We start from the raw sequence: 12,932 nt of genomic DNA, 5'->3' as shown, positions 1-12,932 counted from the left end.
TCCTCCAGCAGGAGTCTGCCATTGGAGGCTAAATTCCGACAATGCCCAATTACTTTTGCTGGATTGTGAACAAATCTGGTTTTGCAATATACTACTCTTTTGCTACAACAGCCAGATAAAGACAATCTTTAGCCTATAAATCCAGTCCTTCTAAAATATCTATTTCCCATTATTGTGTCTCAGTTCATTAGCTGAGCCCAGCTGCTTCATCACAAACTCCAGCAATTGATTACTCAATGAAAAGCAACTCTTTCTGACACCACTTCCATAATATGCCCTGTGCAGGTGCTGTCACATCCAGTTGTATCCAAAGATGCTGAGAAAACACATTTACAAAGTCAACAGAATTTTTTCTTGTATTGCATTTATTTGTGGACAGACAACATCGAGGAGGATATTTTGGCATGGGAGGGAGTATAGTACAGATGTACAAAGAAGACACAAGACTCAAAGAATTAAATTATGAAGTCACCTTGCATTGAAGGGGTGCAGACTAACTTGTGAGTTGTGTACTATATCCAACAGCTAATAAAATTACATGGTTATGCTAGAATACCCAGAATTAATTATTACCTTGTTATACTCCCACAGTCATAGAAATGTACAGCACAGAAACTGGCCTTTCAGCTCATCTAGACCATGCTGAACTATTTAAATAGCCTACTCCCATCGACCTGCACCAGGACCATAACCCCCCATACCCCTACCATCCATATACCTATCCAAACTTCCTTTGATGCTTAAATCAAAATTGCATCCTCCACATGGGCTGGTAGCTCATTTCACACTCAGCGCCCTCTGAGTGAACAAATTTCCCTTCATGTTTCCCTTAAACATTTCACCTTTCCCCCTTAACCCATGACATGTAGCTGTAGTCTTCAGTGGAGAAAGCCTGCTTGCATTTACCCTATCTACATAAGTTTGTATTCCTCTACCTAATCTCCCCTAAATCTTCTACATTCTAGGGAATAAAGTACCATCCTATTCAATCTTTCTTTATTACTCCAGTCCCCTAGACCCGGCAACATCCTTGTAAATCTTCTCCATACTCTTTCAATCTTATTTACAAATTTCCTGTAGGTAGGTGACCAAAGCTGCACACAATATCCAAATTGGGCCTCACAATCATCTTATATAACTTCAACTTAACGTCCCAAGTCCTGTACTCAGTACTTTGATCTATGAAGGCCAAAACCTTTCTTTATGACCCTGTCTACCTGTGATGCCACTTTCAATGGATTATGGATCTGCATTCCCAGATCCCTTTGTTCTACTGTACTCCTCAGTGTCCTACCATTCACTGCATAAGACCTGGTTGATCCACCCAAAGTGCAACACCTCACATTTGTCTGCATTAAATCCCATCTGCCATTTTCAGCCCATTTTTCCAACTGGTTCAGATCCCACTGCAAGCTTTGATAGCTTTCCTTGCTGTCCCCATTCTCAGAGTCATCTGCAAATTTGCTGATCCAGTTAACCACATTATCATCCAGTTAGTTGATATAGATAACAAACAACATTGGACCCAGCACCAATCCGTGCGGCACTCCACTAGTTACAGATCTCCAGTCAGAGAGGCAACCATTTCCTACCACTCTCTGGCTTCTCTCGCAAAGCCGATATTTAGTACAATTTACTATCTAATCTTGAAGCGATTGAATCTTCTTGACCAACCTCCCATGGGAGGCCCTGTCAAATGCTTTGAAGAAGTCCATGTAGACAACATCCATTGCCTTGCCTCTAAGCAATTCTTCGTAGAGCCTTTTCTAAAGCAACAGAACAGCATTAGCTACCTCCAATTCTCCAGTGCCTCACCTATCACTAAGGATGATTTAAATATTTCTACAATTTCTGCACTTGCCTCACACAGGGTCCGAGTGAACACTTTGTCAGGGCCTGGGGATTTGTCCACCCTTATTTGCCTCAAGGCAGCAAACACTTCTGCCTCTGATCTGTATGGGGTCCATGACCTCACTGCTACTTTGCCTCATTTCTATAGGCTCTGTGTACTCTTCTGAGTAAACACAGATGCAAAAAATCCATTTAAGATCTCCCACAACTCTCTTGGCTCCACACACAGATTACCATTCTGATCTTCCACAGGACCAATTTTGTCCCTAGCAATCCTGTAGAATTCCTTGGGATTTTCCTTCACCTTGTCTGCTAGGACAACCTCATGCCTTCTTTTAGCCCTCCGGATTTCTTTCTTATGTGTTCTCTTGTATTTCTTATAAGTACTTAAATTGTTCCTATCTCCCTATACCTGCTATTCAACTCTTTTTTTCCTTAACCAGGGCCTCTGAAAACTAAGGCTCCTTAAACCTTTATTCTGAGACACATACAAGCTTTGTATTCTCAAATTTTCACTTTTGAAGGCCTCCCACTTACCAAGTACACCTTTGCCAGAAAACAGCCTGTCCCAATCCACACTTGCCAGATCCTTTCTGGTCGCAACAAAATTTGTCTTTCTCCGATTTAGAATATCTACCCGGGGACCAGACCTATCCCAATCACTGATTGGCTACTGTTCAAACGCCAGTACTCCCATTGAGTGCTACTTTCTAATGCACACTCGCCGCCCTGTGAGAGTCACCTCTTCCCTCGCTCATCTCTGATTGGCTGCAGTCCCAAGAACAATTTCAAATTTGAGATCATGGAAATTTTTGATTGCATATCCCTCAACAAACGTACCTAACAAAGCATATGTGAAGTACAGCCTTTATCAAACTGAGCAGAGAACCAGATTTCAGGGGCCGTCTGGTCTAATGCAGTTTGAAACTCCACCACCAACCCAAGCATAGGGAAAGGTAAACCTTCTCAAATTAGAAAGGGGACCCGTGGGGAAAGGAAAATATTCTGTTGGAAGGCTCCACTCATTCAAATAGGAAAGCCTGTTGGCATTCCTATGAATAACAATCCCATGGAAGGAAGATAATTGATATAATTATACTCTAGCATAAGGCAGGATCTTCTATCAGGGAAAGGGGGTGGGGGGAAGCCATTGTTATGCCCAAGTCTATAAGAAACGACTCAATACATATACCACTACCTTTTTTTTAATGTCACATACTGTCACCCTTTCAGTAAAGTATATATCAAAATCCATTTCACTAATTTAAATGTTTGGAGTTCATCTTATGCATACAATTCAGCGACACTGACAATTGCAAAGGTTGTTATGATATTACCTCAAGCTTCTGCAGTCTTTCATTGCTTTCCCCTGCTCACATTCCAGTATATAATCATGGCCCTTTCTCAGTATGGTTGAAAAACCTTACAATGTAACATTTCAGATAGGAGTGTCGATCATTTTGAAAGATGATATTTGCTTTGAAGTGTGCTTTCCAAGCGTGGGGAAGGAAAGCAGAGAGATCCATGGACAATATTACCAGAGCTGATACTCTGAGTCAGCTGCTGAACTTCAATTGTCTGCTTCATTTTAGCTGTTGTATATTGCCACTCAATCACAGTTCCACATTCTTTTTCTTTAAAAGTGACAACAGCATTGTATCGTGAAGAAAAATGGAAAAAAAAGTCTGCCATTTTGTTAAGAGAATTGCACCTTTCTCATTTTAGACCAGTGAGGCTCAACCTGGCCTGTAAGTGAATCTTCAATCAAGTTAAAGTGACTAGTGTCCAGCTGATAAAAGCAACACTTACTGACAGTTTGATTTGAACTCTGAACATTAAAAGAATACAAGGAACAATCGATCATTTCTAACTTTAGAGCAATGTCCAAAAAAGATGAAAAGTCACACTCCTGTAAGATGTGACAGATGCCCTCAAAAGTTTATTGCCCAAAGTTGAACCCAAGTGAAAATAATGTTTACGAGGAGATACTTCTGGTTCAAAGCACATGACCAATGTTTAGCAGAATTCTGCACAACCACTGACCTCCCCAAAAAATAAGAACTTTTAAAATTCATCAGATTGGAACTTCCAGATTGTTCTGCTGAGGTTCATATCCACGGCAGTGCTTCTCCATTTGAAAGTGCAGTCTTGACATGGAAAAGCAAAAGCTTGTTGCATTGGGGGAGCTCAGTTGCTCCACGGGAGAAGTGTTTTGCCTGGATCTAAATGTGTTTATCCCCTGCTCTTCCACACTCCCCCCTCCACCACACACACCAAGGAGAAATAAATGAATCTTCAAATGTCAACAAAAAACCAAACACTCCGTCACCTTTGCAACTGAACTGGTGGTTCAACATTCAATTTGTGATCAAAGTACATACACTTCACTGTATTCTACTCGATTTGTTTTCTTGAAACTATTTACAGGGAAAAACAGTAGAATTTATTAATAAACTACAAACATTGTCAAACAATCAATGTGCAAAAGATGAACCATGCAAATAAAAAATAGTACTGATAATGAGTCATAACGATTCCACGAATGTAAGAGAGTAGGTCACAGAACCAGCTCAGAGTAGTGGTGATTGAAGTTCTCCAAATTGGTTCAGGATCATCGGCAAGAAGAGTAATAACCATTCCTGAACCTGATGCTGTGGATTCAGGCTTTTGTACCTCCTGCCAATGGCAGTAGTGAGAAGCAGGCAGAGCCTGGGTGGTGGAGATATGATAATAGCTTTCTTGAAATAGCAAAAAGGGATGGGTGTTGCAATTTTTAAATAGGTGATCACTCATGTTGTCTGCTTGGCTATTTCAATAAAGTATAATTACTTGGAGTCCTAATTTCTATTCGTTCATTAGGCCAAGTCTAGAGGTAGTATTGAAGGTCAATACAAAAGCCCACAGGTTAATAAACACAAACAGAACACATGTTCATGCCACAGTAATGAAAAATGTAAGCTATAATTGTATAACAGCAGAAACAATGAATAATGCAAACTAAAGACTTTACAGATGCTTTTCATACCTTAGCTTTTCCATTCAGTGTTTCTTTGGGAATAGTTTACTTTTAAGCAATCCACTTGAAATTGTGCAAAATCCCTGATCACTTGGGGAGGTAGCTGAATAATCAAAGAAATTAGCTTTGCATCAACCCTGAATGTGTTCAGTGATACGGAGTTGAAACTGTAGAGAACTTCAGTGCTCAGGTCTTCAAGGGAAAGAATGAAATTAAAGTTTGAGGAGGGCCATTATCTTGCTCACTGCTTGAATGGCACAAAAACAGCATTCAGTGCAACCAGTCCACATCAGCACTGATGACCCATTTAGGATTTTTGCTCAAAAAACTTCTTCAGTGTTGCCCTCTCCCTCATATGCTTGTCTAGCCTCCCTAGATTATTAGCCTCAACCAATTCCAGAGGCAGCTAATCCCACACATTCTCTTCAGGATGGGGTGGGGGGGGGGGGGTGTGCGCATTCGAATGCACTCTTCTGAATTCTGTATTGGATTGCTTTGTGTCCATCTTATAACATCATCTGCATTCTTCTCAAGAAGAAACACCTTCTGTCACTGCTTTATCAAGAACATAATTTTTAAAACCTTGAATTTACCTCTCAGCCTTTTCTCCAAGCACTGTGTATAAAGCACCCTGATAAACACTCAGAGGCCATTTTATTAGGTACACCTGTACATAACCTCATTGGTGCAAATATCTAATCAGCCAATCATGTGACAGCAACTCAATGCAGAAAACCATGCAGACATGGTCAAAAGGTTCAGTCGTTGTTCAGACCAAACATCTAAATGGTGAAGAAAAGTGACCTTGAGTGTGGAATGATTGTTGGGGCCAGCTGAGGTGGTTTGGGCATCTCAGAATCTGCTGAGCCCCTGGGATTTTCATGCACAACAGCCTCTGGAGTTTACAGAGAATTATGTAAAAAAAAAGAAAAAAAAATATCCAGAGCGGCAGTTCTGTAGGTGAAAAGGCCTTGTTAATGAGAGAGATTAGAGGAGAATGGCCAGCTGATAGTAACTCAAATAACCACACGTCATAACAGTGGTGTGCAAAAGAGTATCTATGAACAGACGACATGTGGATGGGCTACGGCAAGAGAAGGTCACACCAGATTCCACTCCTGTACCTAATAAAGTGGCCACCACGTGTATATATTTACTTTGCCGGTATTCTTATAAATTCTGAATTTTCTTTGATGCATAGTAACACTAGCTGCAAGACTGGGGTTCGATTCTCACTGCTGTCTGTAAGGAATTTATACGCTCCCCTTATGACTGGACCGATTTCCTCCAGGTGTTAGAGTTTCTGCCCACTTTCCAAAGGGATTGCAGAGTTGTGAGCATGCTAGGTTGGCGTTGGAAGTGTGGCAACATCTGTGGGCTGCCCAACTCAATCCTTGCTGAGTTGATTAGACTCAAACACACTTTACTGTATGTGTAACAAATAGAGCTAATCTTTATATCCTTTCTATAATACAGCAACCAGAACTATGCTAAGCATCCTAAAGATTAAACTTCCTACTTTTTCACACCTTCTCTCTGGAATTTGAAAAGTGGAAAACCAAGTACAGTCAGTCCTCCTTCTCCGTGGGGGATTGGTTCTGGGACCCCCGCGGATACCAAAAAACGCGGATGCTCAAGTCCCTTATTTAACCAGTCTCAATGCGGTGGACCTTAAGACCCAGTGGAACCCCAGACCTTATTTAACCTGTCTCAGTGCAGTGTGCTTTAAAATCCGGCGCAGCTCTGAATCCGCAGTGTTTCTGTTCACGAAAATAAGCAGGATCACGATTGAAAATAAAGTGGAAATAATAAGTGATCGGAAAGAGGTGAAACGCCATCGGTCATTGGAAAAGCATTAGGCTACAGTCTGTCAACGATCGGAATAATGGATAATGTGAAAGGCCCTGCCCCGATGAAAGTTACAATTATTACTAGCAATGCAGTGGTTTAATTATTGAAATACATACGATTCTTAAGTGTTTTATATGCATAGAAAGGTAAAATATAAACTATATACTAAGACAAACGTTTGACTAACTGACGCTAAATAATACTGGATGTACCTGTTCCGACTTCAAATCCGTTTTAAAGACGGACTCAGGAACGGAACTCCTTCATAACCTGGGGACTGCCTGCACTTTTGAATCATCTCTAGATTACTTATAATACCTAATACAATGTAATTGCTATGTAAATAGTTGGTATACTGTATTGTTTAGGGAATAATTACAAGAAAAAGTAGTCTGTACATGCTCAAATAACGAGTGCTGGAGAGAGAACTTCCAGGTTTTCCTGATCCGTGGTTGGTTGAATCCGCGCATGCAGAACCCGCGGATAAGGGCATAAAAGCCTTCTATCAAATTATTTTTTGTATTTGTCCTCAGGTCTCTTTAGTATTCTACCCCACCTTGAATTGTCTACGTACTTTGGTAGGGAATAGCTACAGAGATATATTAACCCATCCTGTAATATCCTCTTGTATTCTGTTGTAGTCCCTCTCATCACTATCCAAACAAAATGTTTGTATCATATGTTGCATGGATTGTCAGAGGGCAGTGGATACACACTGAGTAAACAACCTCACACCACAAAGTTATTAACTGGATCACTGGTCTTAAAAAAAATCAGACAACTGTAAATGCAATTATATTTGTTTATTTAATTACACAAACTTAAATTCTACAATAAAGTTTATAAATTACTCTACTGAAACTGATTGAGCAATTTCTAAAGCATGTTCAGCAGATAATCAAACAAATGATTGAAGTATAAATTTTAAATCTGCACAGAGACATTGTAATTTCAAAGGACAAGATGCTTTGCCGAGTATCTATATGGCAAATGTGAGTAATAAAATAAAAATCATAACCAGCAGCTACAAGGTTAAACCATTTAAAGCCCACTCATAAATTTTCCGATAAACTGCCTGTCACTGTGGCACCTAACTCGTGTCCTCAATCAAAACTGAAAATTTACTTGGATTTCCAGTGCTTCCTTCATTCTTTCACCATTTTGTGATTCTTGCACCTGACCTACCACTTTACCTCCACTAATTCAGTGCTTCAGATTTGACTGTTCTCTCTTGATTTGTTATTTTCTTCCTTCTCCTGAAAGTAGTCTACTTTTTGTTGTAAATCTTCTTGGGCTATGAAGAATCATTTGTACTCTAAAAAGCTGATGTTTTGAGGGGAAGCTGATACACCTACTTTGGTTAGAAACTGCTCAGGACATCATTGAGATTTGAAGTTCTGTGCTTCTAGCTAGATACAGTGCCTCTATGTAAGCTTGACAATGGACTTAAAGACCTCTCCACACAGTTCAACCAAAACTCCAGGAAACCTTGCACAAAACTATCATATTGCACAAAGATTAATGATTACATAGGTCCCACCTTCCTGTCAACGAGGGAAAAGTGGACTGGATCAATATTTAGCTTTTACCCTACATCTTCACATTATAAACACAAGGATACTGGGAGGACAATTGCAGGCCCAAGGCCACATGTGGAGTCTTCAACTTGTCAGCCTTTTGTGAAATCAGTACGCCTAAAGAGGATAATGTACTGTAACTGCTGGTGGTGCCCAAATTGAAACTACAACTAAAATTATACTGGTCTATTGATTAATTGGAATTTGCAGGCTGCTTTGGAGAGAAACAGTTTATTGTAACATTTACACTAAAACTTTGATTTTGACAGAGGTTAAAACTAAAGGCACAAATTACCCAAAAGCAATTTAAAGTTGTCAATACAAGGACAAGATAAATTGAAAACAATTTTCTCCCTCTCCTCTTTCAATTAAAAGTTTTTCTTCAAGTACTTTTTGCAATAGTTCTCTAGTAAGATATCGTCTAAGACCTCAGTGATCTCGGCTTTACTTTCTCGAGGGCGGGGAGGTAAAGACTTGTATTTCAAAGCTCATGAGGAAAATATTAAGTATGGATGTGTATTGTCATTACAGCTCTGAACTGCATTTAGACCAGATGGGACTGCAATTAAGTACTTCAAATAAATTTGAAGTTATTAACTCAATAATTGAAACAACGTTGTTTGGTAATCCACAGCCAATATATGAGACTGCTTACAGCAGCGACACATTTTAAATGGTTCCTTCATTTCAAAGTAAGTTTTCCTAACTCAACCACTTATGAAATCAATACCTCACCACCCAGATTAAGTATTCACAGCTTCAGTATCTGGCCTACACTAATCTTTCAATTTCATTGTCAGCCCTATTGATTCCTGCTAAGTTCACTTCTGTATTTACTGTTTCTGCGCCCTCAAGGATAAGTTGAGCACAAATCACTCTGTCAGGTTGAAGCATTGGACAAAAGCATGAGGATTTGATGATGATGCTATGGACAGCATTGCACAAAAAGGAGCAAAGAATTGGTCACAAGTGATGAGGAGATAAAGATTGGCAGAATATCTATACAGGGATTCTGTAAGCAAAGCAATAAATTAAAAATAGGAAACAAACTGGTTCTTACTGAAAAGTGAAATGCTAGAATTTCAGCCTCCAAAACATTGCACCACATCTGGTGAATCAATCATTTAAAGCTATAGGCTTTGGAAATCTGTGAATCCACAATCAAAGTAACAGAACGGAAGCAAACAGATTGACCTGCGACATTTCATATCCAAAATGCATGTGGTTATCAAACACCTCCAACTCCAATAAATGAGCATTGAAAACCCATTTTGTGACTGTGGCAGTAACTCTTCAATACTTCAGTGAAAATAGAGGAGCCTACTTAACTAGCTATTGAACAATCTGGTAACATAGCCTGAGACTTCACTTTACTCCAGAGCATCAATTTCCACCCGTCTTATCTGCAGCTAGAATGGGCACAGTTCAGATTCTGTGAAATAGACACACTTCTACATTAAACTTACGTAATTATTAAGAACTTTAACTGCACACCAAAAGGAACACTCCAGCAAGGATAAGCAAGAGTCTTCATTATAACATCTTAAGCAAAATTTGAAAAACAAAGAGAGGCTCCCAAGGGAGTTGCATCACATCACACCAGCATACATCATTCTTTTCTTTTACACAATCAACAATATTTTTGGAAGTTATAAAATTAGGATTAGAGAAACACATGATATTGTTATTCTTAGCATTTCTGAAATAAGTTAATTATAGTCTTGCAATATATATATATTATAAACACATTTTCATTTTGCTATAGAAACATCACTGCAGATCTCAGGAATTGTTTCAGCATGGTTAAGGTGCAATGTGGATTCTAAACAAGTGCTGAGGGCAGCATGTGCTAAGGAATTATACAAAGGGTGCAAATTGCAAGGAGTAGCTCCAGGCAGGAAGTGAAGACTAGGGAAGCAGCAGACTGTCTGAGCCGTTCAGAGCGTTAGAATGCCCAGAACAATGATCCCAGTGCCATACCAGTGGCAGCTCCTGCCACCATACCCAGTGCCAGGTCTCCGTCATCACGTCGCCGGTCTTGAATGATGACATGATTGGTTGCCGGGGGGTAAGGACCTGTGGGTTATGAATGTGAGAAGTTAATCTATCAGATGAACATGGCTTTTAAAGGCACAAACTTAACACTTACCTTAAACACAGAAAACATCCCAGATCACTCTACGGGAATATAATTAGCTAAGATTGGACTAAACTACTGACACAACTCTAGCCACACAAATCTAGGGTGTGGAAATCAAATCAGATCAGCTCTCTGCATCCAGATCATTCAATATAGACGACCAAGGACCACATAACAAAGAAATCCAGCATAATTGTTGATGGCACGTATACGTCAGTTCCAAATGCTGTAAATTGGCAAATCTATTTATTGTCAAAAGTCGCAAGTTACAGTGGAAAAAGTTTGTTTTGCATACCATCCATGCCGATTATTTCATCATATCAGTACACCGAGGTATCAAACAAGAGGTCTTCAATAAGGAATACTCCCCTTTGGAACATCACATCAGAAGCAATACCCTCTACTATCTCTGGCAGAGAAGATACATCAACCATCAAAACAAGTAGGAATTGGAGAGAGAATTTCACATCTATTCAGTTTAAATTCCAGAGCTGAAATAAAAATGATGGAAGGGCAGCTCAGAGTCAGAGGATCCACATCCCTCAGGATGCAGGAATTACACGGAGCTTTCAAATACAGGAAACGTGGCTAGCTGCAAGAGCTCGAGTTCTGGGCTGCAGAGTTTAAACAAAGGCCGATGTCACTATTGTGTTTTGGCAAGGTTCAGGACGTTGGGGATACATTCTTCAGTTAGGGTTCACCCTATAATGAGCACGCAGACAAAGGGGGGGTGGACAACAGGCAGAGGAACGGCAAAGAGGCAAGTAATTCAAGGCACTCCTGAGGGCATCTTCTTCTTTAACCTGTATAAAGTTTTGAATACCAATGGGTTAAGATGGCTCCTTATGGCAGTACAGCCAGGTTCCAGACCTTGGCACCATGGGTGACCCTGCTATCCAGGAGGAAGGAGGGAAGAGTTGAGTGAGCATTTGCTATAGGGGATTTTATATTTTGGGAAAGAGAGAGACAATTACCATCACAAGAGTGATTCCAGGTTGAAGTTGATATATTGTATGCGGACTTATAAAGAGCATTTCATAAAGGTACCAATTTTCAGCTTGTTATCAGGACTGAAGGACACAATAGGGTCTTTGGCAGATGGGTAGAAAGTTACCAGGTAACAGAAAACGTTAGGGAAAGGTTGCTGTTCAGACTGGACAGAAATGCATAGTGTGGCTTCCCAGAAGATAGAACTGGGATCACCATTTCCCTTAATTTCATTTTCATAGCTTGTCACACCAGACAGTCAGCCATTCTTGTCTGGCGCATAGTGTCAGGATTGGTCTCCTTTCAGATTAACCGGGTCACGGTATGAACGTTCCTGATTCGACACTTGTTTTTTTTTTACGAGGCCGAGTGGCTAGCTCGACACTCAACCCGGCACGGATGGAAAGCATGCCAGGGAGCGGGGAGGCGGAGGCTGACTGGGTTTGAACTCAAGAGCCTTCACTTACGAAGTCCGGCCCTGATGCCACTGTGCCACCAGCCACCATTTCTCTTAATGTATTTAACTAACTTGGACCTGAGGGAACAGAGCACATTTTCCAAAGGAACATTTAACTCATGAGAAACAAAAAGGGGAGAAGAACGGCTTGATAAAGATGGGTTGATGAAATATGTGTGAAAATCATGCAGCAGCCAAAACTTCATAAAAAATGCTACATATTGGTGGTAAGAACAAGGTAATATTAACAATAAATGCTGCAGATTCCATATGACAGGCATGACAATTTAACTAGCCATTTAAATGCTGGTGCTCCAGGAGACAGATTAGAAAAGGTGGGGGAGGAGAATGAGAAATAAGCATTAGACTAACATTAAGATGGAAAAAATTTGATTAGCTTGGGACTTTTCTGAGTTTGTCTACGCACAAGCTTGACCTCCAAAGTACTTCCAATCAGCTTCCCACTTAATTTGCAGAACATTTTATAATGATAAGAAGTGGTTTTAACTTTGTAAATTGGTAGAGAGGAAAATTATGTCAACCTCTCCCTGCCAATTATTCTGAAATGACATCTTACAACCAAACACCTGTCTCTCATCTTCAATGATTTTGTGCCCCCTCCACCAAAAAAATAAAACCAAGAGTTGATTCTGCAGGAATGTATTGGTGTCCTGATAAAGCACAGGCAGCAGGCTATTTGGGTCAAGCTTATTACACAGATAATATTGCTGCATGCATTTACATTTTCTACCAACATTTAAAGAGGTTGGGAGTGCAACTGTATGCTAAGAGTCAATAAAATGGCTCCTCTTTCAAAAATAAGTTGCCATAAAGAAAATATACCTGCTGACAGTGAAATTGTTTACAGCTTGACCGGTGAACTGATATCAATGATCATGCTCAGCTCTAGATTAACATCAGGTGCACCAAAAGAGATAGGAAAGAAAATATATTTTGCAAAAGGTAATATGATTCAAGAGAATACAATTACACTGACCACGGCATACATAGTTTGAGAATGGACAAATGAAAACAGGGAAGAAGATGGTGCTG

The 12,932-nt window shown here is 40.0% G+C and overlaps 1 protein-coding gene across 1 annotated transcript in view; it reads right to left on the bottom strand.

The window, feature by feature from the left end:
- Positions 1 to 7,506: 7,506 nt before the first annotated feature.
- The window catches only part of plekhb2 (pleckstrin homology domain containing, family B (evectins) member 2), a 43,226-nt gene continuing 37,800 nt past the window's right edge, over positions 7,507 to 12,932 (bottom strand). Inside the window, exon 8 of the mRNA XM_073040804.1 lies at positions 7,507 to 10,371. Coding sequence (XP_072896905.1) covers positions 10,241 to 10,371 — 131 coding nt within the window. The 3' untranslated portion in view covers positions 7,507 to 10,240. The remainder of the gene's footprint in view (positions 10,372 to 12,932) is intronic.

This window comes from Hemitrygon akajei, chromosome 3, assembly GCF_048418815.1.
Source record: "Hemitrygon akajei chromosome 3, sHemAka1.3, whole genome shotgun sequence".
In the NCBI taxonomy this organism is placed as follows: domain Eukaryota; kingdom Metazoa; phylum Chordata; class Chondrichthyes; order Myliobatiformes; family Dasyatidae; genus Hemitrygon; species Hemitrygon akajei.
The sequence above is the reverse complement of the archived record's forward strand: the minus strand, read 5'-3'. Positions and strand labels throughout refer to the sequence as shown.